Genomic DNA, 26,777 nt, shown 5'->3' with positions numbered 1-26,777 from the left:
GCACTTTCTTTTGTATTTGTCTGGATTTGCTGTCCACTGACTCCACTTAATGGGAAAAAAGCCTGTGGAGATATATAAGACATTCACGAAACTATCTCCCTCTATGAATTTGCCATGACCTTCTTTGAAAGCCATATAAGAGTCTCTACACAAGACATCTGACATGAGGACGCTCAAGTGTCATAGGGCCAAGCTACAAGTGACGAATGATACTTGAACGGCAAGTGTATTTCTCCCTATTCACTTGCCCTCCACTCAATCCACTTGCCGTTCAAGTGTCATTTGTCACTTGTAGCTTGGCCCTTACTTTCTGTGTGGACTTATATTCAAGTGTACTCTGTCTCCCTAGCAATGCATGTGTCTCTCTACATGAGACTTCTGACACGTGAAGAACACATGTCAGTAGAAGCAACATTCGCTGGGAAGGGTAGTTTAAAAAGACAGAGCTGGAGGCAGGGCAAAGGCTTTGCTATACACTAGAGCTGTGTGAAGGGACTGTGAAATGCCAGAAGGAAAACTTCAGCCCATTAGAACCTCTCCAGGTCCAAGCCAGGCTCTGGAAAGCAGCTCCAGCCCATTTCCACTCCTCGCTGCCCTCTGGTTGCCATCCCACACAATTTTAGACGGGAGAGGCAAAATTGATAGCTCCTTCAGAGAGGCAAAGATTAAATTAACAAAACCTCTGAGGAGTGATCTCCGCTGGCTCTGTCTTTTTAAACTACCCTTTCTGGCTAACATTGTGTCTGCCTACCCTTGACAAACACACACCAAGGCATCTCATATAGAGAGACTCTCAGTGTATGCAAAATGGGAGAACAAGTAGAAGATCTTTCACTTGAGCATCTCTGTGTAAGATGTCTTGTGTAGGGAGACTCTAAGACAGCAGCCGACACATCATCCCGATATTTTTGTACTTTTAAACTACTTGTCTGTAACCTGGAACTTAACCAGGACTCAGCTTCTCTTCCCTGTTGTTGGTCCTCCAGAATACCTGCTTGAGCACTAAGCAAGAGGATGCTAAGTCAGGGCCAAGCTACAAGTGATGAATGAAACTTGAATGGCAGATGGATCGAGTGGAGAGCAAGTGGAATGCAAGGGAACAGGGAAGAATAGATGTGAGGGCCAAGCTACAAGTGATGAATGACACTTGAATGGCAAGTGGATCGAGTGGAGAGCAAGTGGAGGGCAAGTGAACAGGGAGGAATACACTTGCTGTTCAAGTGTCATTAGTCACTTGTAGTTTGGCCCTGAGATATACAGCCTGTTCTAACCAAAAGTCAATGAAAATGAACCTTCTATGCCCTTAACTGTAGCAATTGTTACAACATTGGAGAGATAAATGCCCATCATCCATAATTCATTGGATGGAGGACATTACAACTTTATATCTATATTCGAACACATGACATTTAGACAACATGTAGACAACAACTGAGGATGAATTTATTTTTTAGCTAGTTGGAAACCTTTTATGGATGCTTATATGTCAATTTTTTTGCAGGCGTTGTCTTATTTTTATTTTTGTTGTGGATGAGGCTTATTGTAATTTCTTCTCCTTCTGCCTCCCCGTTTCAAATAATATATATATATATATTTTAAAAGCACTATCCCATGACAGACAGTTCCATGAAGAATGAATTGTCTGAAGATGTACAAAAGTAGCAGAAGTACATTTTATGAAGAAGTGTTTTGTTAGAGTTGTAAAGGAGAAGTGGCAATAAAGAAATACATAGTGAAGAAAAATATACTGCAGCGACCTTTCTAAAAGGAGAAGGGGCTGGGTGTGTTCTTTTAGGTTTCAGCATCTAATGGCATGTGATGTTATCAGGCTTATCAGTCACAATGGTGCCTTTCCGGAATGGGAGCTTGCAAAGAAACCAATGCATTCCATGCTTAAATTACCATGGCTTTAGCTCCAGGCTGGTTTTGAGCAATTTGGGGACATGGCTTGGCTCTCTATCACCAGTCAAAGGTTTCCAATGCCCTGCTCCTGCCTGTATCGTTCCTCCATATCTTTCTGTGACTAAATGAGGGAGGCAATCTAGTCTCCAGCTGTTATGGTAGTCCACTCTGACTTGGGAAATTCCAGGAGATTGGGGGCAGTGCCTGATAGGGTTGCCAACCTCTAGGCGGGACCTGGAGTTCTCTCGGAATTACCACAGACGTCCAGACTAGAAAGATCAGTTCCCCTAGAGAAAATGGAAGTATCACTGGGCTGTCTGCTGTCTGTTGATGTAGAAGTGCATATTGGGGAATTTCCATGTTGATAAACAAGCCATATAAATTAGTAATGTTTTGGGTCAGAAAAAATTCATTTTTGTGCTTGGCTTTATTTAAGAGAGAAGCCTGAAACTTTCAGTGAAATCCTAACAGAGTTATTCCAGTCTAAGCCCAGAGCTACTGGAGTATCTCTGTTTAGGATTTCACTGTTAAAGATTAGCAATGTTTTTTTTTAATGTCCAAGAAGTAAAATCTGGACTTTGTAGGGATAGGTCCAGATGACTGGAATCTTTCAGTTAAATAGGAGTAACTGTAATACATTCTTGTGGGGAAAGGGGGTTATAAATTTAATAAAATAAAAATAAATACATCAATAAATTTCAAGTAAAAATAAATAAATAAACTTGAGAGCCAGTTTGGTGTAGTGGTTAAGTGCCCAGGACTCTAATTTGGAGAGCTGGGTTTGATTCACCACTCCTCTACTTGAAGCCAGCTGGGTGACCTTGGGTCTGTCACAGCTCTCTCAGAGCTCTCTCAGCCCCACCCACCTCACAGGGTGATTATTGTTGTGGGGATAAAAATGACATACTGTGTAAACTGCTCTGAGTGGGCATAAAGTTGTCCTCAAGGGCAGAATATAATTGAATGTTGTTGTTGTTGTTGTTGTTAAATATATCAGGCATACGTATATGACTGTCCTTTGAACGTAACAGGTCTCTGTCAACAACACCAAGCTCATCCTTATTCATTCTGTTTTCTAATTCTCTGACCTTTGTAACTCCCCAGAATTAGCCATCCACACTGGACAAATTGGGCACTATTTTCCAAGACCACTTGCATCAGGAAATAAGGACCAGATATCATATTTCTTCTTCCTCTTGAGGAATCCAGTTGTGGTGAGGATTCAACGTCCTCCACAAAATCACTGATATTTTTGACTGGAGAAATCTCTCTTGCGTCAGGGAGTGGATAAAGGCAAGGAATCTCGAGCAAGGAGATCAAGTGGAACCTGAATTTCCCTTCCTCACTTTATACTTTAGTGCACCACCAGAGGGCTGTGCCACAGAGGGAAGCCTAGGCAAGGCACCAAGTCCCTCCAGAAAATGTGCCATGGTGGGAAGCCCAAGCCGGGAGCAGGTTGGGAGCAGGTGTCAATGCCTGCCTCCCACATTAACCCAGTTGGTATAAGGAGTGAGGTAGGTGGCAATGCCCACCCCCCTCCTTAACCCAGTTAGTATTTAGAATGGAGCAGGTGGAAATGCCCTAACCCTAACCTTCTCCCCACCTTAACCCAGCTGGAATCAGCAGTGGAGCAGCTGGCAATGTCTGTCCATGTCTGAACCAGATGGGATCATGAGTGGAGCAGTTGGCATTGCACACCCCCTGCCTTAACCCAGGAGGTATTAGGAGTGGAGCAGATGGCAGTGCCTATCCCCCATCTTAACCCAGCTTGTATTAGGAGTGGAGTAGGTGGCAATGCCCTTCCCCTGCCTTAACCCAGATGGTATGAATGGCAGAGAAGGTGGCAATGCCCACCTCTGCCTTAACCCAACTGGTATTAGGAGTGGATAAGATGACAATGCCTTCCCACTGCCTTAACCCAGCTGGTATTAGAAGCAAAAGAGATGGCAATGCCTACTCCCCAACTTAACCCAGCTAGTATTAGGAGCAGAGAAGTCTGTAAAATCCACCACCTGCCTTAACTCAGCTAGTATTAGGTGTGGAGCAGGTCAAAATACCACGCCCAAATTTAACCCAGCTGGTAGTAGGAGTGAAGCTGATGGCAATGCCCACCCCCTTCACCCAGCTGGGATCAGAATCAGAACAGATGGATTTGCCCATCCACTGCCTTTACCCAGTAGGTATTAGGTGTGGAGCAGGTGGCAATACTCACCCCCCCCAACTTAACCGAGCTGGGATCAGGGGCAGAGCAGGTGAAAATACCCACCCCCCTTCACCCATCTGGGATCAGGAGTGGAGCAGGTGACAATGCCCCCCACCTTTACTCAGCTGGTATTAGGAGTTGAGCAGGTGGCAAAGCCCTCTCCTGCCTTAACCCAGCTGGTATTAGTGGCACAGCGGGTGGCAAGGCCCATCCCCACTATCACCCATTTGGGATAAAGAGTGGAGCAGGTGGCAATGCCCACAGCATGCCTTCACCTGGCTGGGATCAGGTGCAGAGCAAGAGGTAATGCCTTTCTTCACTTCATCCAGCTGGGATAAAGAGCAGAGCAGGTGGCAATGCCCACCCTGTCTTCACTTCACCGGAGTCAGGAGTCAAGCATGCAGCAATGCCTGACACCCTCTTCAACCTGCCAGAATCAGGAGCAGATAATGAAGAGGCAATTACAGGTATGGATAGCAAAAAAGGACAAAGTCCCCATAATACAAATTAACACAAAAATAATAACAATTGGCAAATAGAATATACAGCAGTAAATGCTGACCAATTTAAATCTTCCCTAAGTCTGGGCAATAAACATATGAATACACAAATTAGCAAACAGAACAAAATGTATTAGAGCTAGAACATCCTAGCTCAGTCATACAAACATGTGTACACTAATTACAATTTGCAATGAAAGTTGCCAATTAGCCGATATCCAAGTGTAAATCTTTGCAAAAATATATGAACGGCTTAGCTCAGGAGCAGATATCCAAATACAAAGTCTGTGTACTGCTATATTGACCGCTGGAAAAGGGGGGATTCCCAACTTTTCCCTGGGAAATCCTTTGTTGATTGAAGCTTCCTACAGGATTCCGGTTGTTGTCCTGTTTTGTAATCCTCTTTATCACAGGAAATTAGGTCATTTCTGCCAAGTAGTATTGTGTAAGAAATCTGTCAAGTTCATAAACGTAACAAGTAATGTATGACATAATAGTCTCATGTACTCACTGCATCCCAGCACTCAGATTCATGACCACAAATAATGCTTGGTCACTGGCTGGTGATGCCCACCTTCACACTGAACCCTTATAACTAAATGGAGCCACTCCTTGTAGACCCATTTAAAGGACAGAGTGCCCCGGCCTGTTACATGTCTCTAACAAATACAGTATTAATTGGGAAACATTCCCTACAAGGACCAGATCCAACATACACAGTTTACAAAAAACATGAATAATCTATATTAGTGTTCAGGCCACCTGAACCCGTACAGGAGCAGAGCAGGTAGCAATGCTTGCACCCCCTTCACCATCTCGGATCAGGAGCAGAGCAGGTAGTAAAGCCTGCCACTCACCTTCTCCTGTCAGGATCAGGCATGGAGCAGGAGGCAATGCATGTTCCTCCCTTCACCCAGCAGGGATCATGCTAAGAGCAGGGGGCAATGCCTGCCCCCTTTCACCCAGCCATAGTCAGACACAGAACAGGAGGAAATGCTCCCCCCTTTAACTAGTAGGTATCATGCATGGACCAGGTAACAAAGCCCACCACCCCTTCACATGGCCAAGATCTGGCAGATCAGACATGGAGCAGATGTCAATGCCTACCCCTCTCCTACACCAGCTGGGATCAGTGATGGAGAAGGAGTGAATGCCTGCCTGCCTACCTTCCCCTTTCTAGAGCCCATTGTATTGTTCTCCCCACAATGGGCTTAATTGCTAGTCCCATACATTTAGATTTAAGGGAGAATCTTTGGAGACGGTACCAGAAAGTCAGGACCTTGTCATTCAAACACAGCTCTCTCTGGGTTTGGGTTTGGGTTTGGGTTTGGGTTTGGTTTGGGTTTGGGTTTGGGTTTGGGTTTGGGGCCATAAAATATTAAGCACTTTGACAGTCTGCCCATCAAAGATTAACAAGTCTCAATACAGAGCAATGAGTATTATGTAAGAAATCTGTCGAGTTCATAAACATAACAAGTATTGTATGGCATAATATTTTCATGTACTCACTGCATCCCAGCACTCCGATTCAACTCAGAGCAGTATTATCCCCACAGTACAACTGGGGAGCTGGGGCTGAGAGGAGTGGCTTACCCAAGGCAGCCTGCTCAGCTCATGGCAGTTGTGGGAGTTGAACCAGCAGAGTGCTGACTCACAGCCCAACCATTTGACCACTATACCAAAGTAGTGTTCTCTGTTAGAGATCCACCCCAACCCCGAAATATTTGAAGAACTGGATCTCTTGATGCCAATGTGGTGTGGTGGTCAGAATGTCACAGTAGAATCTGGGAGAGCCAGCTTCAAATCCCTGTTCAGTCAAGATGCTCCAGAGATAACCTTTAGGCAGCCAGCATAGCCTCATCTCACAGGGTTATGACAACAATAAAATGAGAAAGGGAAGAACCCCATGCCCCAGCCTATCAGCCTAAAGTCTTTGAATGAAAACTAGGATTATTTTTAATGTATTATTTGTGAATATCTGATGGGTGAAAAATCATGAAATCTGTAATGTTCAGGGAGGGTCAGCAGCCATTGTAGATCCAGGCAGCAAACCACGTGGAACCCACACAAGGGAAATTGTTTGAAAGAAAACAATAGCAATATATTCAATTAATTCTAAATGCAAAAATTAATGCAAAAATACTTTGTCTTTCAATATTATTCATAAAGGCAAGCCTCTAAATCACTCATTATTCAATATACCATACAAGGAAATAATCAGTTTACCAGCGTCCCAAGGGGACAGAGTCTCTATGACCCAATGAAATGCTGGAAAGTTCTCACAATATTCTCCTGCAACAATTCTTTTCTGCTGAAGACACAAATCATTTTTTCTTCTGCAAAGAATCTATGTGCTGAAGGCAAAAATCCCTTTGTATTCAGTTGCAATTTTGTAGAAATTCTTGACATTTTTTTTCTCCAGGTAGGTGGAACACTGAAGACGTGATGGGTCCCCCGAAGGGGTCTCCACGCCCTACAAGTGGCCAGCAAAATCTGCTTGTTTCGTGTGATATCCACTTCCTCAGGGGCCAATCAAAAGACCACCATACAACCCGTTTTCTATAAATAAATAAATACAAAACCTTCAAAAATGCAACAGCTTCAGTCTTCATTTAACAATAAATTATCAGGTTATTCTGTATTACCTCAAACCAATGACTCACCAAAGGATCAATGGAGTAACTCTCAGGGACATACAATTCAGCGCACTCAATGCAGTCAGTGTAATCACCACACCCCACATTTCCTTAAATACATTACAGCCATATACAATTTAAAGCAGTACTTACAACAATTATCGCCACAATGTATTCGTATTCACAACATGATATCTAATTTATCCCAAGAAACAGGATAGGTTCAAGTCTAAGTTTAGACCCTGCGGAGGTAAAATTCCCAATTTATTAATCCACTCCGCTTCCCGTCTCAAAAGGTCCCTTTGTTTTGATGCTTGAGATTCTCTTGGTAACACAAACAGGATAGTAAACTTGAATTCAATTTCTTTTATGTGATGACTAATGAAATGCTCCGTTAAGGGTGCCTCCATAACCCGATTCCTAATTCTGGAAATGTGCTCCAATATTCGGGTTTGAACAGGTCGAGTAGTGCTCCCAATGTACAGTTTATTACATGAGCAACTTATTAAGTAGACCACAGATTCTGTTTGGCAGGTAGAGTAATGAGAAAGACAGATCTTGGTAAGCTTACTACCTACTTGTAACTCATTGTGTTGCCAGACTAGGGGGCATACCAGGCAGTGGCCGCATGCAAGTGTCCTTTTGGTAAACCACTCGCCCCTACCCTATCCATATGTTTAGTGTGCACCGGAAGGTCCTTTAAGTTTCTGGTGCATCTGAATCCAATTCTAGGAGGTGTCTGGCATCCAGTAATGTGAGAGACAAGATGCCAGTGTTTATTCACAATCCCTTTTGTATCATTAGTCAATGGTGTGTGTTCCAAGGAGCAATGAATAGTTTCAGGGGTTTCAGTATTACCTCGATGAAACAAATCTTTTCTGGATGTCCTGTCCACCCTATTCTTAGCCTCTCTCACCACTACAGGGGGATATCCTCTATCCAAAAAAGCCTTTCTCCATTCTCCTACTCTCCCTTCTGTAGTCCGTCCGAGAGGATGATTTCCATTTAAGTCTCAACATCTGCCCGTACGGGATATTTTCCTTCAGATGACAGGGGTGAAAAGATTAATAGTCCAAATAAGAATTTTTATCAGTAACCTTTTTAAAGGATCTCACGCCAAGGGTGTTGTGCTCAGTGTGATAAGTGACTATATCTAGAAAACTAATACAATCCATATTGAATTTGGCAGTGAATTTAATATTGTTGTCCAATTTGTTCATCGAAAGTATAAAGGGCTCTACCTGTTCTTTCCCCTGAAACAAAATGTATAAATCATTTATAAATCTTCTGTATGTTCTAATCCTTCCAAAAAAAGGGTTTGCAGATGGTGACAAAATTAATCTGGATTCCAGGTCTGCCATATATAAGTTGGCAATGCTGGGGGCAGCGGCACACTCCATCACCACCAGTTGAAGCAAAAACAGGGTAGCAGGAACCTGCTGTTCTTGTTGGTATAAAACTGTCTCAATTATCCTCCTAGCTCCCTCATGGGGGATGGACGGATATAGGGAGGCAACATCCATAGTAATGAAAGTGTAGTCCAAATTCATTGCCATCCCTTCAATTTCTTGTATAAAGGCGCCTGTATCTTTAACAAAGGCTGATGTTCTTACCACAAAGGGTTACAGGAAAGTGTCTATATAAATTGCCAAAGGGTCTAACACTGAATCACATCCTGACACAATTGGTTGGCCAGGGGGAGGAAAAAAAACCTTGTGGATTTTAGGTAAGACGTAAAATAAGGGGACCCTGGGTGCTATATTCATTAAAGATCTATACATTTGTTATATAATTTCGCCCATCAGTAATCCCCATCCAAAACTATTTTTACCAATTCCACTATGCATTTAGTTGGATCATGATTAACAGGCAAATAGCTATTCCTATCCTGGAGTTTCATATAGGGCATTGCCACCTCCTCCACTCATAATACCAGCTGGGTTAAGGCGCAGGGACATTGTCACTTGCTCCCTGATCCTAGTTGGGTGTAGGAGGGTGGGCATTGCCATCTGATCTGCTCTTGATCTCAGCTGCAATAAGTTGGGGGGGTGAGCATTGCCACCTTCTCCGCTTCTAATACCTGCAGTGTTAAGGCAGTAGGTGGGCATTGCCATCTGCTCCGCTCCTTATAAGTTAAGGTGGGGGTGGGCATTGCCACCTGCTCTGTTCCTATTACCAGCTGGGTTAAGGTGTATGGTGGGCATTGTCAACTGCTCAACTCCTGATCCCAACTGGTTGAAAGGGGGTGAGCATTGCTACCTGGTCTGCTGCTGATACCAACTGGGTTAAGGCACAGGGACATTGTCACTTGCTCCAACTCTGATCCTAGTCGATTGTAGAAGGGCAGGCATTGCCATCTGATCTGCTCCTGATCTCAGCTGTGTTAAGGTTTGGGGTGGGCATTGCCACCTACTCCACTTCTAAAACCTGCTGTGTTAAGGCAGCGGGTGGGTATTGCCACCTGCTCCACTCCTAATGCCAGCTGTGTTATGGTGGGAGTGGGTATTGCCTCCATCTCTGCTCCTAATACCAGCTGGCTGTAGGTGGGCATTGCCACCTTCTCCCATCCTGGTCCCAGCCTCATCTTCCCACTGTGGCATGTTTTGTGGAGGGACATGGCTCCTTGCCTAGGCTTCTCTCTATGGCAGCACACTCTGGTGGTGCACCAGGGTATAAAGTGAGTTGCTTACTCAATTATATAGTAATATAGGCTTTAGAGAGCCACAGCTCTCTTTGTCAGATGCATAGAGGGTATGTTGGTTAGGTACTACTGCACTCTACTATTTAGCTACGTTTTTGAACACTGATTAGATTACCAATTTTTTGGGGGGGATCCAGATATGCAGCTAGTATTATCATTCTAGAATGTCCCCTAATTCTAGAATGTTCAGAGCCAGGTGTTGCCAGCAAACAAGGGAATATAAGAAATGGATTCTACATCTGCATTATGGTCTCTGTGTATGTTTAGCCTCAAGATAGATAGACAGAGATATATTCCTACTAATTCCAGAATATTTTGATACAAACGTTGGCAATATTCAAGGAGATAGATAGATAGATAGATAGATAGATAGATAGATAGATAGATAGATAGATAGATAGATAGATAGATAGATAGATAGATAGATAGATAGATAGATAGATAGATAGATAGATAGATAGATAGATAGATAGATAGATTTTCTTAATTAATAAAGTATTTTTCCTTTGGGGGAACTACAGGACTATGGATTAAAAGGATAGATTTCTTTCAGTAACCTTTTTAAAGGGTCTGATGCCAAATCAATTCAGAACAATGACACCATGTCTTACAACCAGACATTCACATAAAAGCACAGAACAACCATCTCAGGAACACCAGATCAATCTTTATTGTCTCCCAGTGGCAACAGCAACCAGGATCCTGAAATGTTGACCTCACAGGTGGTGTTTAGTGGCTGTGACCGTGGCCATGACCCTGCCCCTCTTTCTTGTGGATGTGATCATGACAGGCAATCAACAATTTGGTAATGCAAGCCATGAATTCTTCAAAAGTGATCTGCCCGCTCTTGTCCTTGTCAAGCTGTTCAAATATTTGATCAACAGACTTTTGGTCCTTCTTTTTCTGTGAAAATTAAAAGATGGTTATGAAGATGGTTAGGACATCGAATTCCCTTGAGATACTTGCCATGATACTGTGTTTGATGGCTGACTCTCAGTCATTCTACATGTGACTTCAGTTCCTCTGAGAGACAGCCTGTGCTCTGCACAGATACACATCACCTTGGGCTTCTGTTAAAAAAAAAGTCATCCAAATGGACTGAGAGAGCTGCCAGTGCAGGAGGAAAAGCTCCTACCTTTCCCTGAAGCTTTTTTCCCCCACACAAAATGTGGGGAAGGAAAGTTTCCCCCTTTCTGCTGCCATGTCTGCTCAGATTACCTCCATGCAGAGCAGCAGAAATGGGGAAAGGTCTCCCCTCTGCATGTTTTTGCACAGGGAAAGGAGCCTGAGAGAAAGGCAGGAGTTTTCCTACCCCTGGTGGCTGATTTCTGAGTCAATCTGCACATTTAAAAAAAAATAGAAGCCAATCCCCGAGGTAATGTGTGTCGGCACAGAGCATGGTTTGTGTCCATGCTGACAAACCATCAGGCATAGAGCAGGCAGCAATGCCTATCCCTTCACCCGGCCATGATCAGGAGTGGTGAAGGGAATCTAATTATGTCTCCGTCTTTGCCCCATCTGCCCATTCCACCACTACCTCAAGCAATCTCAAGATGAAAGCCAACCTCTAGCAATCTGAGGAAGGAGGCCTACTTCTAATAAGAAAATGAGTACCTCACCTTCAGGAAGTTGGGCATCTGCTCCTTGATCATCTTCTTCAGCTCTCCCTTGCTGAGCATATCGAAATGATCCACTCGAATCGAGTATTGGTGGAAAACATTGATGATGCATTCACAGCATTTTTCCAGCTGAGTCTCAGACATCTTGAGTCAGTGGATCACCTATGAAGACAATGTTTTGTTGAGGAAAGAGAAGGGAATACCCAACCCAAGTCCATGAAGCTCATTTTCTTCTCTCTCCACTGAAAATATACACAAGATTAGCAACATTTGTAAGTCAAAAGTAGTTTCCCACTATTTACACAGGGATATATTTGAAACAGTTCACAAACTGCCAAACCTAAGTACCAGACATGACAGTGGGATGAGAGAATGGTTAGCAACAGCTGCTCATTTCACATTCAGTTCCCTGAGGTAATAGTTGTCTCTCCCCATCTGAATGTAATCATTTCACAAATAGTCCCTTATCATGATCACTACACCTAAAACTAGTTCTCTGCACTGTCATTATGAGGAGAAATATACCACTCACCCCCAAGTACCCCCGACTTGTGATTTCATCCAGATGGGTGGCAGAATTCCATTTAACTCCGGGAGTTTTTTCAAAACAGGTTTTTGTGGTTTTTCTCACTGACCCAATAGTAGAAGAATTATTTCCATTTCCTTGTATTGGGTGGACATGAGTGCTAAATGTCCTCTCATTACTTGTCAGGATGATAAAGATCAGCAACCTGAGGGGGTTCCTTGTACACTGTCGGAAGTTACCATTTATTTTCATTTGTTCCATACCTATCTGTCTTACTTTAAAAAAAACCCTCTCTAATGAAAATTCTTGCCTCTGTGCTTCTATGGCTGTTTGAAGTGACACACAGACATTCCCGAGTAATGCAAGAAGATACTGATAACAGTTGATAATCTCGGTCTATCCAAATCCTAATATAAGAGGATTCAACCAAGTTTGTTTAAATTTACTCACCTCAGTCAACAAGCAATGAATAGAAGAGGAAGAATAGGTGACGATGTGGTGAATATCCTTAGGATGGTCGCTTCTATTATAGTCCTCCTTGCTTCCTCCACTGGATGTGAAAACTCGCTTGCTTGCCAAATTACATCCCCAATAAGCAATTGTTCTGTCAGTCACTTGCTCAAGATATTCCAGTATGTTCTTCCTCAAGTGGCCTCCTTGTGCCCCTCCCTTGCAACTTCCAGCAAGTTGTGGTCAGCCAGTTGCCAAGACCATGGTCCCAATCTCTATTTGGCAACCTCCTTATTGTTCAAAGGTGGGGCCCACATTTCTTGGAAGCAACATGAGGTTTTGAAATTCTAATCATGTACCTTTTTAAAAAATAATAATAAGGGATTCTTCTAATCTCTCATGATTACCTTCTCTTCTACACCATGTAGTTTCCAAGTTTCTTTAAGTTTACCAAGTGTGAGCACGCTAGCCGGGTGAAGGAGTGTGCACATTGCCATCTGCTCCTGATCCCAGCTGGGTGAAGGGGGTGGGTATTGTCACCTTCTCTGCTGCTAATCCCAGCTGGGTTAAAGTGGGGGGATACCCTACCTCAGGTACTTAGAACAAAGTTAATGGGGTATTGCTGCAGGGTTTGGACTTTGGGGAGAGTGAGAGAGATAACAGTAACAAAAATACACATAGAACATATGATGGTAGGATAGGCTTGCCAACCTCCAAATGTGACCGCACATAAATAGGACCACAAGGGTCTCCGGGGGTGAGACTGTATTGAGATAAAAATTTAATACTTATCAAAGAGCAAAGTGCTAAGTGCTAAATATATGCAAGGTAAGTCATCAGAAACTCAATAAGACAATCAATTAGAGAAATCAGTTAACAAAAGCATCATACATAAGCCACCAATTTAGCAAGTGCAAGAATACATTCCAAGCATATGGAAAATCCAAGCATAGGAAAATTCGTACTGGAAGCAGAAACTTCAACTTCTCTAGTGAGAAAAACTGGATGTTTGTAGGTTTCTTCTTCAACAAAGGTGTGTGCAGCAGTTCATACTTCAATGCATTGTTTCCGTGCACTCGCCCACCCGCCTGCCACAAAGCGACGTCATTGCACAGCACCAGGAGCGCATGCACACTGTGTGCGCATGCAAGGGCGGCTGGACTTGGGTTGTCCTGGGCACCGGGAAACCTAGATCCAGCCCTGTTTTTAAAGGAGCTACTGGACCTTCTACTATTTTTCTACTGCGGACTAACAGGGCTAATTCCTCTGGATCTACAACAACAACTTAGCTGCTGACCCTCCCTGTAACTCAGCACTCCTACAACTGCCATGAGCTCAGCAGGCCGCCTTGGGTAAGCCACACCTCTCAGCCCCATCTCCCCAGTTGTATTGTGAAGATAACATTCACTGCTCTAAGTGGGCACTCAGAGAAGCGGGAATAATATTGTGGGGATAATATTCACTACTCTGAGAGGGGACTCGTTTGTCCAGCAGGGCTGTATATAAGCGCACTTGTTGTTATTATTATAATAAACACAATATGAAGGAATACTAAGTCAAAGTGCCTCTGGGCGTGTAAGGAGTGGTGACAATCCCAATCCCACAACAACCCTGCCAGAAAAAAGGGAGGCCTGCAATCCTAGAACTCCAGAACCTCTTTTATCAGAGATGAAGTAATAGCTCTTAGTATTTCTTTGCACAGCATAGAAAAAAGTTCTCTGCTTTGAGACTTGTTAATCTCTGATGGGCAGACAGCCAAAGTGCTTAATATTTTATGGCCCTAAACTTAACCCTAACCCTAACCTAAACCCAAACCTGAAGAGAGCTGTGTTTGAATGGCAAGGTCCTGACTTACTGGTACTGTCCCTAAAGATTCTCTCTTAAGTCTAAATATATGGGATAAGCACCAAGGGCACTTACCTTTCAGCTCAGGGAGGGGCCATGGCTCAGTGGAAGAGCATCTGCTTGGCATGTGGAAGGTCCCAGGTGCAATCCCTACTGGCATCTCCGTTTGGAAGGATCAAGTAGCTGAAGACATGAAAAACCTCTCCCTGAGACCCGGGAAAGCCACTGCCAGTCTGAACAGACAATACTGATCTTGAAGGACCCAGAATACCTGAAAGAGGAAGGGAAAGTCAGGTTGCACTTGATCTCCTGCAGCTGGTAGAAACCTTCCTCAAGATTCTTTTATCCACTCCCTGATGCAAGAGGGATTTCTCTAGTCAAAAATATCAGTGATTTTGGTGAGGATGTTGTATCCTCACCACAACTGGATTCCTCAAGAGGAACAAGAAATATGAAATCTGATCCTTATTTCCTGAAGGAAGTGGTCTTAGAAAATAGCGTCTCATTTGTCAAGTGTGGATGGCTGGTTCTGGGGAGTTACAAAGGGCAGAGAATTAGAAAACAGAATGAATAAGGATGCGCTTGGTGTTGTTTACAGAGACCGGTTTCTTTCAAAGGACAGTCATATCCTTATGCCTGATATTTATTAACAATAACAATAACAACAACAATAACAACAACATTTGATTTATATACCACCCTTCAGGACAACTTTATGCCCAGTCAGAGCCATTTACAAAGTATGTCATATTATGCCCACAACAACAATCACCCTCTGAGGTGGGTGGGGCTGAGAGAGCTCCTAGAAGCTGTGGCTGACCCATGGTCACCCAGCTGGCTTCAAGCGGAGGAGTGGGGAATCAAACCTGGCTCTCTGGATTAGAGTCCTGCGCTCTTAAATACTACACCAAACTGGCTCTCCAGTTAATTTATTTATTTATTTTTACTTTAAATTTATTGATTCATTTATTTTTATTTTATTAAATTTATAACCCCCGTTCCCCACAAGAATGTATTACAGTTACTCCTATTTGGATGATTCTACAGTACTGGTTTTCTGCTGTTCAGCTTCCAAATGACCTCGATTTTTGTTTGTGTTTCCACAATGGGATGGCAATCCTAGCAGCAGCTTCGACGTCACTGCAGGTTTTGTCCATTTTTTTCCCCATCCTGCTTTCCCCCCGACTTATTTGTCCATTCGCAGCAGATTAGGGATTTTAATAATGCGAAATTATTTATCTGCTGTTCTCCCCACCCTTGCCCTTTTCTCTCGCCCTTCGAATCAACTTAATTTGATTGGCCAATCATGTTTTCTAAGCCACACCTTTCCATTCCCCTCTTGTTTTTTTTTTTTAAATTATAAAAAATGTTGCAAAGTTTCTACAAGTCTATGCAGAAACATATCCTGTGTCATGTAATGACAGTTGACCAATAATGGGTCCATTTTTCAACGTGCCAAATTTGTTACTTGTTGCTCGCTGACAGCTGATAGCTTCTGAGGCAGAGGGAAAGCAGGGTCATCGGTAACAATTCTCCCTCCAAATCTCAATAACCAATACTCATTCCACGATACCGGTGGGAAATGCTCTGACCTATCAAATGTGTTTGTTTGATGCAATGTTTATATGTAGCAATTTTTTGGGGTGGGGGGGATTAGAAATGAAGAAGATGCATGTCTCTCAACACTTCCCCCAGAAAAAGCAATGAGGAATCGATTTTTATCCTGGCAAATTCTGCACGATGGACTTGGAGCATGATGAAATGAAATGTCAATGCGAAACAAAAGCCTTAATGTGGAATCGGGGAGTAATGGATTCGTACAACTCTACTGCAGCATGACTGCTTAGAAAGTCTGATCAAAATCGATCCTGTGGAATCCCCCTTTAACTGAAACGTTCCGTTCATCTAGACCTATCCCTACAAATTCCAAATTTTACTTCTTGGACATTAAAAAAAATCATTGCTAATCTTTAACAGTGAAATCCTAAGTAGAGATACTCCAGTAGCCCTGGGCTTAGACTGGAGTAACTCTGTTTAGGATTTCACTGTAAGTTTCAAGCTCCTCTCTTAAATTGCTTGAAGTTTAGAATGGGGGGAAGTAGAGTTTTACATTAGCTAACAGGTGGATTCTTCTGTATCGTGCAGTGAATGTTCAAGTTATGGAGGGAGAAAGAGAAAGCACTTTTGCTATAATTCACAATTCCTACCACGTGACTCTCCTTTATTTTAGCCCCTCCCATGGGCATTCATCAGCTGGTGCCCCTTCTTCACATCTATAGGGTGATGTACAAAACCACTAATCCACATATGGGGTTACTGTGGGCCAGGTTTATGAGGGGATTAGTCAGAAGATCAGGGAAATGGTTTCGACTCTTATGCCCTCTGCAGTTCACACTACAAACTGTGCCCAGATTGACCATCTCCTTTTCCTGTATTTCTGCATACATACAGGATCTACCCTCCCATAAAAGGGAGAAGAGGTCCCAGGTTTGTAGGGGCAGGTAGAAAGCCCACCACCCCCACCTCTGAGCACAGAATGCCCTGATGAGTCCTCCCTCTGCCTGTACAGAGAATCACTTACACGGCCTGCACACCCTTTCCTCAACAGTATGCATCTGGGAGTGCCAGTATGCATCTGGGGGTGTATGCATCTGGGAGTGCCACCGCTGTGAAACAATCATGCTCTTCTCTGGTGGCACAAGGACCTCACATGCATCTAGAATGTCAATGGCAGAGAGCCTGCAAGACAGCAGGGTGGGAAAGGCAGCAAGGGAAACATGTGGGTGGGTGGGTGGGTGGATCAGCTGTAGTGAGCCCCCTGAGAAGCTATGGGCCCCAGCAGCTGCCCCAACTCAGGACTGTGGAATTCTGGAGAATTGGGGTGGAGCCTGGAGAGGCAGTTCAGTGGGGATGTAAAGTAGGGTTTCCCCAGAAGAAACATCATCACGCTGGCCATGTGACTGCTCTTGAGCTCGCGTGGGGCCAATTTTGGCATCAAACAGGCTGATGCCGAAATAATAATATAATTGTGAGTATCACCCCTCCCTAGGGTTGCTGGGTCCCACTGACCTCCCACTGGGAGGTGGGAGACCCAGCACTTACCTCCTCCCTCCATCTTCGCATGCACAAAAAACACGCATGCTCCTGGCCCTTACAATGATGTCACTTCTGGAAAGTGATGTCATTGTGTGGGCCACAGCCGTCCCCTGGGGCACTCCTGAGCTCCGCAGGAGGCCAAATCAGGCTTGATCAGGCCTGCATTGGGCTGCAGTGAAGTACGGGAGTGCTGCTGTGCTCCACAGCAGCCCAATCCAGCCCAATTTGGGCCCAAATCAGCCCAAATCAGGTTGCTGCAGAGAGCAGGAGTGCTCCTGTTATCCACAGTGGCCTAATTTGGCTCAGAATGGGCCCATGGGAGCTCACTGCACTGCCCGGGAGTGTGCCCCTGAGAGTGTGTTTCTCCCCACAAGCCAGGTGGGCAGCATGGTGGAGTGTGGGAGTGAGGAATCCTCTGCCCCTAGTGGGGAACTGGCAACCCTACCTTTAACAACTGCTGCTTAGGAGACCTGGCAACCCTAATAATAATCCAAAAAAATCCCAAAATACAAAAGTATAAGAACCTCTAATGAACAGAAAAAAATCTTTGGGGGATATATTCTAATGTACTCATTTTTTTTGTTTGTTTTATGTCTTTGTAGCTTGTCAATTCCTCATTGTACATATCTTATCATAGTGTAATGGGTTTTTTAATAAATTGGTAAATATATCATTGTGTAAATTGCTATTATAAGCATTTTTCTTCTGACCTCTGATATTTAGTACCTAGTTTTTTCTGTCCAACCCTAATATAATCCCATGAAGCCCACCCACTAAACCTGCCATTTTCTCCAAGGGAGCTGATTTATGTTGTCTGGAGATCATTTGTAATCCTGGAATAACACCAGGCCACATTTGGAGGTTATATTAGCTAACAAAGAGAGCTCCCCCGAAAAAGCAACAGCACATAAATAGAACCACAAGGGTCTCCTATTTCCCAGCCCTCTGAGCCATTTGCCTGCCCGGCTGAGGGAGCAGCCAGCTTGCTGTGTGCTCTCTGTTCTGCTGGGCAGGTGAATGGCGCGGGGGGCCACACAGCTGCCTGTGCTGCCGCTGGCGCACTCCCGGCGGCTGTCAGTTGCACCCGGCACCCCTTCTTTGGCAGTGCCGGGGGCAGACTACGACCCCTGCCCCCCTCGATCCGGCCCTGTTTAAAACTAACTAACTTTATTGTAGCATAGGCTTTCAAGAGCCACAGCTCTCTTCATCAGATGCATAGAGGGTATGTTGGTTAGTCTTAAAGGTGCTACTGGACTCTACTATTTAGCTAAATTTCTGAACACTGATTAGATTACCAATTTTTGGGGGGGGATCCAGATATGCAGCTAGTATTGTCATTCTAGAATGACCCCTAATTCTAGAACTTTCAGACCTAGATGTTGCCAGCATTCAAGGGAATATAAGAAATGGATTCTACATCTGGATTATTATCTCTGTGTATGTTTAGCCTCAAGATAGATAGACAGACAGATATTCCTACTAATTCCAGAATATTGTGATCCAAAAGTTGGCAATATTCAAGGGCATAGGTAAGATAGATAGATAGATAGATAGATAGATAGATAGATAGATAGATAGATAGATAGATAGATAGATAGATAGATAGATCGATCGATCGACCGACCGACCGACCGACCGACCGACCGACCGACCGACCGACCGACCGACCGACCGACCGACCGACCGACCGACCGACCGACCGACCGACCGACCGACCGACCGACCGACCGACCGACCGACCGACCGACCGATCGATCGATCGATAGATCGATCGATAGATCGATAGATAGATCGATAGATAGATAGATAGATAGATAGATAGATAGATTTTCTTAATTAATAAAGTATTTTTCCTTTGGGGGAACTACAGGACTACGGATTAAAAGGATAGATTTCTCATTCCACATCAATTCAGAACAATGACACCATGTCTTATAACCAGGCATTCACATAAAAGCACAGAACAACCATCTGAGGAACACCGGATCAATCTTTATTGTCTCCCAGTGGCAACAGCAACCAGGATCCTGAAATGTTGATCTCACAGGTGGTGTTTAGTGGCTGTGACCGTGGCCATGACCCTGCCCCTCTTTCTGGTGGATGTGATCATGACAGGCAATCAACAATCTGGTCATGAAAACCATGAATTCTTCAAAAGTGATCTGCCCGCTCTTATCCTTGTCAAGCTCTTCAAATATGCGATCGATAGACTTTGGGTCCTTCTTTTTCTGTGAAAATAAAGGATGGTTATGAAGATGGTTAAGACATCCAATTCCTTTGAGATGCTTGCCATGATAATGTGTTTGATGGCTGACTCTCAGTCATACTACATGTTACTTCAGTTCATCAGAGAGACAGCCTGTGGTCTGCACAGATACACATCACCTCAGGGATTGGCTTCTGTTAAAAAAAAGCATTCAAATGGACTGAGAGCCAAGCTATAGGCGATGAATTACACTTGAATAGCAAGTGAACAGACTCACGTGTATTCCTCCCTGTTCACTTGCCATTCACTTGCACTCCACTTGACCTCATAATGATCAAGTGGAGAGCAAGTGAATGGCAAGTGAACAGGGAAGAATACACGTGAGTCTGTTCACTTGCCATTCAAGTGTAATTCATCACTTGTAGCTTGGCCCTGAGAAAGCTGCCAGTGCAGGAGGAAAAGCTCCTACCTTTCTTTGAAGCTTTTTTCCCCACATAAAAATGGTGCGGGGAAGGAAATTTTCCCCATTTCTGCTGCCACATCTGCACACAATACCTCCATGCGGAGCAGCAGAAATGGGGAAAAGTCTCTCCTCTGCACGTTTTTGCACGGGGAAACAAGCTTGAGAGAAAGGCAAGAGTTTTCCCACCTCCGGTGGCAGATTTCTGAGTCTATCTGCACATTTCTTTTCCTAATAAAAGCCAATCCCTGAGGTAATGTGTGTCGGCACAGAACACAGGTTGTCTCCATGCAGAACTCGTAAAAGAAGTAACATGTAGAGTGACTGTCAAAGTGCACTATCTGAGAGATCCAGGTTCAAATTCCCACTCTGCTATGGCAGCTTTCTGGATTACCTCGTGCTGGTCACATCGAACCAGTGTAATCTATCTGTTTGGGTCAGACAGGCAGAGTATAAATAAAATATTTTTTTTAAAAAAATGTGTCTAGGTAACACTGTGGATGGACGATTTGCAATATGTTGAAATGTTATTGTTAAATAAAATGTTTTTTTTAAAGATGTAAAAAGAGCTCATAACATATACATTGAAAATGCACACTGTTTGTACAACCACACTAGAGAAAATTAATGCCATTTATGTGTGTATTTGTAAATAATTAAGCAGATGATATTTGACGAAGCAAAAGTATGAAATACCAAAAAGAATTACATTTTATCATACTTAATAGGGACTTATACCCTGACCTGGATAGCCCAGGTGAGCCTGATCTCGTTAGATCTCAGAAGCTAAGCAGGGCCGTCCTTGGTTAGCAATTGGATGGGAGACCTCCAACAAAGACCAAAGTTGCAGAGGCAAGCAATGGCAAACCACCTCTGTTAGTCTCTTGCCATGAAAACCCCACCAGAGGTCGTCATAAGTCAGCTATGGCTTGAGGGCACTCTCCACCACCAAGAGGGGCAAGCAGTATGGATTTGGATTTGGCTGAAGGCTTTACTTTGCTGGCTTTACATTGGCAGGAATGCCTGATGGAGATCTTGACACTTTAAAGGTGGTACCTTTTGAAGCAGCAGCACAGCTAGTGATTTCTAAAGAGATCTCCAGGAACGTGGTCCACTTGATGCCCCCTGTGCAGGTTTATCAACCCCTTCCCTGTGTGCTTTCAGAAGTGATTTATGATTACGCAAAGCAGCACACATGAAGCTGCTGGACTATGGATCCATCAAGGAAGGCCAATATTGTCTGCTCAGATTGGCAGGGGCTATCATGGTCTCAGTTAGAGGTTTTTCATGTTACCGACTACTGATCCTTTTAACTGGAGATGCCCAGAAGTGAACTTGGGACCTTCTGTATTCCATGTTCTGCCTTTGTGTGTCACCACACCTCCCTAACTCTATTGTCATTTTCATTTAATTCACAATCTTGTATTAAAAGAGAGGGAGAAATACTCAGATGAGTAGAACAGACTGGGGAATGAAGCTAATTTTACAGGTTTTTTAATGGAGAAAAAGGGAAGGAAGGTGGCATTCGTATAGCTTGATCTTGTCAGACCTCAGAAGCTAAGCAGGGTCAATATTTGGATGGGCGACCACCAAGACAGACACTGCAGAGGTAAGGCAATGTCAAACTGCCTCTTCTTCTCCCTTGCCTTGAAAGCCACTTGCTGAGGTTACATAAGTCAATTGCAACTTGATGACACAAACACATATAGGGGAAAGGATAAGGAAGGGTCCATTTGGAAAATAGGTTCCCTATTTCCCTCTGAACCGTCATCCTGAGATTTACCTCCTTCCTCACAAGTCCTTGAAGAAACAGGCAAAACCCTAGAATTTTAGGAATACCGTAAGATCTCTCTACTGTATATATTTACATTCATAAGAACATAAAAAGAGGTGTATGTGGTCAGACTACTGCTCCACCTCCATTGTGCTTCCCAGAACTGGTATTCTGAACTTCACCATCTCTGATTTGGAAGGTGGCATAGCCCTCCTTTCCTCTCAACAAAGCCTGGCTTTGGTGTTTACTTGGTGGCATGTTTGTGTGAACGTGTAAATTTATTTATTTACATTTTTATACCCCACTTCTCCTTTTTGGTTCAAGGTGGCTCAGAAAAGCCAATGGAATTGTATCGGATTAATAAATCTGCCAGTCATTCCTCCTCCTTCTCCTCCAACATGAATATATGAATACACTAAAAATCCTAGCCGATCCTATTATATAAAAGGCTAAGCATATTCAAGACAACTCACTTTCTACCTTGGTGCACCTCTAGAGGGCGCTGCTGAGGATGGAAGCCCAGATGAGGCAGCCAGACCTCCAAAGAGCATGCCATTGTGGGAAGCCCAGGCCAAGATCATGTGTGGAGAAGGCGACAATGCCTGCCCCCCACATTCACCCAGCTGGGACCAGGAGCAGAGAGGGGGGAATGCCCTTCCCCCACATTCACCCAGCTGGGACCAGGAGCAGAGAGAGGGCAATGCCTGCCCCTCCACATCCACCCAGGAGGGATCAGAAGAAGAAAGGAGTCAATGCCCATCCCCACCTTCACCCAGCTGGGATCAGGAGCAAACCAGGTGGCACTGTTTGACCCCCATCTTAACCCAGCTGGGATCAGAAGCAAAGCACGTAGAAATGCCCACCCCCCATTTTCACTCAGCTGGGATCAGGAGCAAAGCAGGTGGCTATGTCCATCCCCCATCTTCACCCAGCTGGGATCAGGAGCAAAGCAGGTGTCAAGGCCTACGCCACACCATCACACAGCTGAGATCAGGAGTAGAGAAATTGGCAATGTGCAGCCCCACTTCACCCAGCTGGAATCAGGAGTGGAGCAGGTGACAATGCTCACCCAACCTTTACCTATCTGGGTTCAGGAGTGGAGCAGGTGGCAATGCCCAACTCTGCTCACACGGCCAGGGTCAGGCATAGAGCAGGCAGCAATGCCTACCCCTTCACCCGGACGTAATCTGGAGTGTTGAAGGGAATCTAATTTTGTCACTCTCTTTGCCCCATCTGCCTATTACACCACTACCTCAAGCAATCACAGGAAGGAGGCCCACTTCTAAGAAGAAAATGATGACTTCACCTTCAGGAAGTTGGGCATCTGCTCCTCAATCAGCTTCTTCAGCTCTCCCTTGCTGAGCATATCAAAATGATCCACTCGAATCGAGTATTGGTGGAAAACGTTGATGACGCATTCACAGCATTTTTCCAGTTGAGTCTCAGACATCTTGAATCAGTGGCTCACCTATGAAGACAATGTTTTGTTGAGGAAGGAGGAGGGAATACCCAACCCAAGTCCATGAAGCTCATTTTCTTCTCTCTCCACTGAAAATATACACAAGACTAGCAACATTTGTTAGTCAAAAGTTGTTTCCCACTATTTACACAGGGATATATTTGAAACAGTTCAGAAACTGCCCAAACTAAGTACCAGGCATGACAGTGGGATGAGGGAATGGTTAGCAACAGCTGCTCATTTCACCTTCAGTTCCCTGAGGTAATTGTTGTCTCTCCCCATCTGAATGTAATCATTTCACAAATAGTCCCTTATCATGAACAGTGCACCTAAAAACTAGTTCTCTGCACTGTCATTATGAGGAGAAATATACCACTCACCCCCAAGTACCCCAGACTTGTGATTTGAGCCAGATGGGTGGCAGAATTCCATTTAACTCCTGGAGTTTTTCAAAACAGGCTTTTCTGTTTGTTCACACTGACTTGACCTAACAGTGGAGGAATTATTGCCATTTCCTTGTATTGGGTGGATGTGAGTGCCAAATGTCCTCTCACTACTTGGCAGGATGATAAAGGTCAGCAACCTGAGGGGGCTCCTTGTACAATGTTGGAAGTTGCCATTTGTTTTCATCTGTTCCATACCCATCTGTATTATTTTTAAAATAATTGGTTGCCAGTGGAGTATCGGATCAGGTTCAAGGTCTTGGTATTGGCCTATAAGGCCCTGTGTGGACTGAGGCCAGCATGCCTGAGGGACCGCCCCTCCCCATATATTCCCCAGAGGACCCTCCGATCAGAAGGAAAGAAACTGATATCAGTCCCTGGCTCCAAAGAGGCCCGCCTGGCCTCGACTAGAGCCAGAGCTTTCTCAGTCCTGGCTCCTACCTGGGGGAACGCTCTGTCTACCAAGACCAGTGCCTGGCAGGATCTACTATCTTTCCACTGGGACTGTAAGATAGAGTTGTTCCGCCAGGCTTATGGCTGAGGCTGGGCCTGTATGGAATGTTTTAAAGGTTCTTAATGCTGTTATCCGCCCTGAGCCTGTTCACGAGGAGAGCGGAATACAAATATGATAAAATAAATAAATAAAATTTAAAAATACCTCTCTAATGAAAATTCTTGCCTCTGTGCTCCTATGGCTGTTGGAAGTGACACACAGACTTTCCCGAGTAATACAAGAAGATACTAATAACGGTTGATAATCTTGGTCTATCCTAATCCCAGTATAAGAAGATTTAACCAAGTTTGTTTAAATTTACTCACCTCAGTCAACAAGCAATGAACAGAAGAGCAAGAATAGGTGACAATGTGATGAAGATCCTTAGGATGGTCGCTTCTCTTATAGCCCTTCTTGCTTCCTCCACTGGATGTGAAATCTCGCTTGCTTGCCAAATTACATCCCTAATAAGAAATTGTTCTGCCAGTCTCTTGCTCAAGATATTTCAACATGTTCTTCCTTAAGTGGCATTCTTGTGCCCCCCCTTGCAACTTCCAGCAAGTTGTGTTCTGCCAGTTACCAAGTCCACGGTCACAATTTGGCAACCCCCTTGTTGCTCAAAGGCAGGGTTTCACATTTCTTGGAAGCAACATGGTGTTTTGAAATGCTACCTTAAAAAAAAAAATAATAACGATAGGGTCCTTCTAATCTTTCATGATCACCTTCTTTTCTACACCATGTAGTTTTCCAATTTGTTTAAATTTACAAAGTGTGAATGCACATTAATTATATCTTCTTAGATAAAGCTTAATCAGTTTATTAAGTGCATTTTTTATGCTGCCCTTGCTCCTAAAATCTGTGGTTGGTAAAAAGGTAGTATCCGACCAGCCTGAGGGCTGTCAAAGGGTGACCCTCCAGGGGGTCAAAGGGTTGGTATAAGGGTAGTATCTGACTGGCTTGAGGGTTCTCTAAGGGTGCCCCTCCGGGTTATGTGTTTGCATGTACAAGGCCCCGTGTCCACATATGCCAACATGTCTTACTGGAGTACTTTCTTAGCAGACAGTGGCTGGGTCATTTTGGTCTGTGGTGGCCAATGACTTCACCCACCTTCTATACCTTATAGAAGGTACCCTCTGGGAGGCCTGGCAGGTGGGCACATGGAGAATGCCACTGGCGAGCAGCCAGACCCCTTGCCCCCAAGAGGGGAGGCAACCCACCACCACCTCCCCGAGCCTGCCGGGCCCGACAGCCGCAGGCATCAACCAACTTACTGTGGAAGTGGATAAGTGGCCTCTGACCTGAAGGCCCAGCAGGCAGGCACATGGGGGTGCCACCGGTGAACAGCCAGACCCCCCCCAACCCAAAGAGGAGAGGCGGCCTGCTAGTACCTCCCCAAGCCCGCCATATATGCTGCCTTTCTCTCCCTGCTGTCTTGAAAGCTCTCTGTCATTGACATGATAGATGCATGTGAGGTCCTTGTGCCACCAGAGAAGAGCATGATTGTTTCACAGCAGTGGCACTCCCAGATGCATACACCCCCAGATGCATACTGGCACACCCAGATGCATACTGTTGAGGAAAGGGTATGCAGGCAGTGTGAGTACTGGCAGAGGGAGGACTCATCAGGGCATTCTGTGCTCAGAGGTGGTGGTGGTGGGCAGAATGGGGTCTTTAGTTGCTTTCTACATGCCCTTACAAACCTGGGACCTCTTCTCCCTTTTATGGGAGGGTAGAGCCTGTATGTATGCAGAAATACAGGAAAAGGAGATGGTCAATCTAGACACAGTTTGTAGTGTGAACTGCAGAGGGCATAAGAGTCGAAACCATTTCCCTGATCTTCTGACTAATCCCCTCATAAACCTGGCCCACAGTAACCCCTATAGATCTGAACAAGGGGAACCATGTGATGAGTGCCCATGGGAGGGGCTAAAATAAAGGAGAGTCACCTGGTAGGCACTTTCTCTTTCTCCTTCCATAACTTGAACATTCACTACATGGTACAAAAGAATCCACCTGTTAGCCAATGTACAACCCTACTTCCCCCACTCTGAACTTCAAGCAATTTAAGAGCCTGAATCTTACAGTGAAATCCTAAACAGAGTTACACCAGTCTAAGCCCAGAGCTACTGGAATATCTCCGTTTAGGATTTCACTGTTAAAGATTAGCAATGATTTTTTTTTTAATGTCCAAGAAGTAAAACCTGGACTTCGTAGGGATAGGTCCAGATAACTGGAATGTTTCAGTTAATGCATTCTTGTTGGGAAAGCGGGTTATAAATGTAATAAAATAAAAATAAATAAAACAGTATATCAGGCTTAGGTGTATGACTGTCCTTTGAAAGTAACAGATCTCTGTAAACAACACCAAGCTCATCCTTATTCATGGTTTTCTAATTCTCTGGCCTTTGTAACTCCCCAGAACCAGCCATCCACACTTGACAAATGAGACGCTATTTTCTAAGAT

The 26,777-nt window shown here is 44.3% G+C and overlaps 2 protein-coding genes across 2 annotated transcripts; both read right to left on the bottom strand.

Moving 5' to 3' along the window:
* Positions 1–10,612: 10,612 nt before the first annotated feature.
* Positions 10,613–12,568, bottom strand: LOC129336063 (protein S100-A12-like). The gene is made up of 3 exons (XM_054989075.1): positions 12,538–12,568; positions 11,562–11,723; positions 10,613–10,845 (listed from the first exon to the last, which is right to left on the bottom strand). Exons 2-3 carry the CDS (start codon positions 11,703–11,705, stop codon positions 10,672–10,674), a joined length of 318 nt encoding a protein of 105 aa, XP_054845050.1. The 5' UTR covers positions 11,706–11,723; positions 12,538–12,568; the 3' UTR covers positions 10,613–10,671.
* Positions 12,569–19,450: 6,882 nt separating this feature from the next.
* On the bottom strand, positions 19,451–24,746 carry LOC129338496 (protein S100-A12-like). The gene is made up of 3 exons (XM_054992790.1): positions 24,640–24,746; positions 23,225–23,386; positions 19,451–19,706 (listed from the first exon to the last, which is right to left on the bottom strand). The coding sequence occupies exons 2-3, from the start codon at positions 23,366–23,368 to the stop codon at positions 19,533–19,535; spliced, it is 318 nt and encodes a 105-aa protein (XP_054848765.1). The 5' UTR covers positions 23,369–23,386; positions 24,640–24,746; the 3' UTR covers positions 19,451–19,532.
* Between the last annotated feature and the right edge of the window lie 2,031 nt (positions 24,747–26,777).

The sequence above is a fragment of the Eublepharis macularius genome, chromosome 1 (genome assembly GCF_028583425.1).
Source record: "Eublepharis macularius isolate TG4126 chromosome 1, MPM_Emac_v1.0, whole genome shotgun sequence".
NCBI lineage: Eukaryota > Metazoa > Chordata > Lepidosauria > Squamata > Eublepharidae > Eublepharis > Eublepharis macularius.
Note: the sequence above shows the minus strand (reverse complement) of the source record. Positions and strands in the feature narration are given on the sequence as shown.